General features: G+C 53.6%; 1 protein-coding gene across 1 annotated transcript; it reads right to left on the bottom strand.

Moving 5' to 3' along the window:
- Nucleotides 1-23: 23 nt before the first annotated feature.
- Nucleotides 24-326, bottom strand: LOC100901860 (histone H3-like; the record flags this gene model as incomplete). Its single annotated transcript, XM_003738483.2, has 1 exon — nucleotides 24-326. A coding segment is annotated over exon 1 (303 nt), but the record flags the coding sequence as incomplete, so codon positions are not given.
- Nucleotides 327-1,022: the final 696 nt, after the last annotated feature.

Raw genomic sequence — 1,022 nt, 5'->3', positions numbered from 1 at the left:
TTGGTGTCTTCGAAGAGACCAACGAGGTAAGCCTCAGAGGCCTCCTGGAGAGCCATGACGGCTGAGCTTTGGAAACGGAGATCGGTCTTGAAGTCCTGAGCGATTTCACGAACAAGTCGCTGGAAGGGCAACTTGCGGATCAAGAGCTCAGTCGACTTTTGGTAACGACGGATCTCACGAAGGGCCACGGTACCGGGCCTGTAACGATGTGGCTTCTTGACTCCACCGGTGGCCGGTGCGGACTTACGAGCAGCCTTGGTGGCGAGCTGCTTACGAGGAGCTTTTCCTCCAGTGGATTTACGCGCGGTTTGCTTCGTACGAGCCATGATGACGAACTTCGAACTCTAGATTCGACAATGGAGGTGCCTCGAGGTGCCGTCGTGCTTTTATGGTCTTGAGCATGGGCGAGAGGAGCGTTGGGGGAGGAGTTTCACTACGAGCAATGAATGAGCGCCGAGATATGTAATCAGGAAGAATAATTTGGGCTCACCAAGAAAGCTGGTGACTTCTTTCTCATTACTGGGAGATCACATTCGATAGGATCAGCGATGATGTCAAGCTTCTCTAATATTGTTCTAGAAATACGAATTCACGGAATTGGCGCGCTCACGCCGGTGGCGGGTGAAAGGAGAGCACCATTCTCCTCTCCCCTCGGAACCCACGTCAGCCATCGAAGGTGCTCTCCGGGCGTATATAAACGAATCCAGTTTGAAGTCGAGCATTCAGTTTCTGATATCTGAGGAAACATGTCTGGACGCGGCAAGGGAGGAAAAGGTCTTGGAAAGGGCGGTGCCAAGCGTCATCGTAAAGTTTTGCGTGACAACATCCAGGGTATCACCAAGCCCGCCATCCGTCGTCTGGCTCGTCGTGGCGGAGTCAAGCGTATCTCTGGTCTGATCTACGAGGAGACCCGAGGTGTCCTCAAGGTCTTCTTGGAGAACGTCATCCGTGACGCTGTCACCTACACCGAGCACGCCAAGAGGAAGACTGTCACCGCCATGGACGTCGTCTATGCTCTCAAG

The sequence above is a fragment of the Galendromus occidentalis genome, unplaced genomic scaffold, assembly GCF_000255335.2.
Source record: "Galendromus occidentalis unplaced genomic scaffold, Mocc_1.1 scf7180000075998, whole genome shotgun sequence".
NCBI lineage: Eukaryota > Metazoa > Arthropoda > Arachnida > Mesostigmata > Phytoseiidae > Galendromus > Galendromus occidentalis.
The sequence above is the reverse complement of the archived record's forward strand: the minus strand, read 5'-3'. Positions and strand labels throughout refer to the sequence as shown.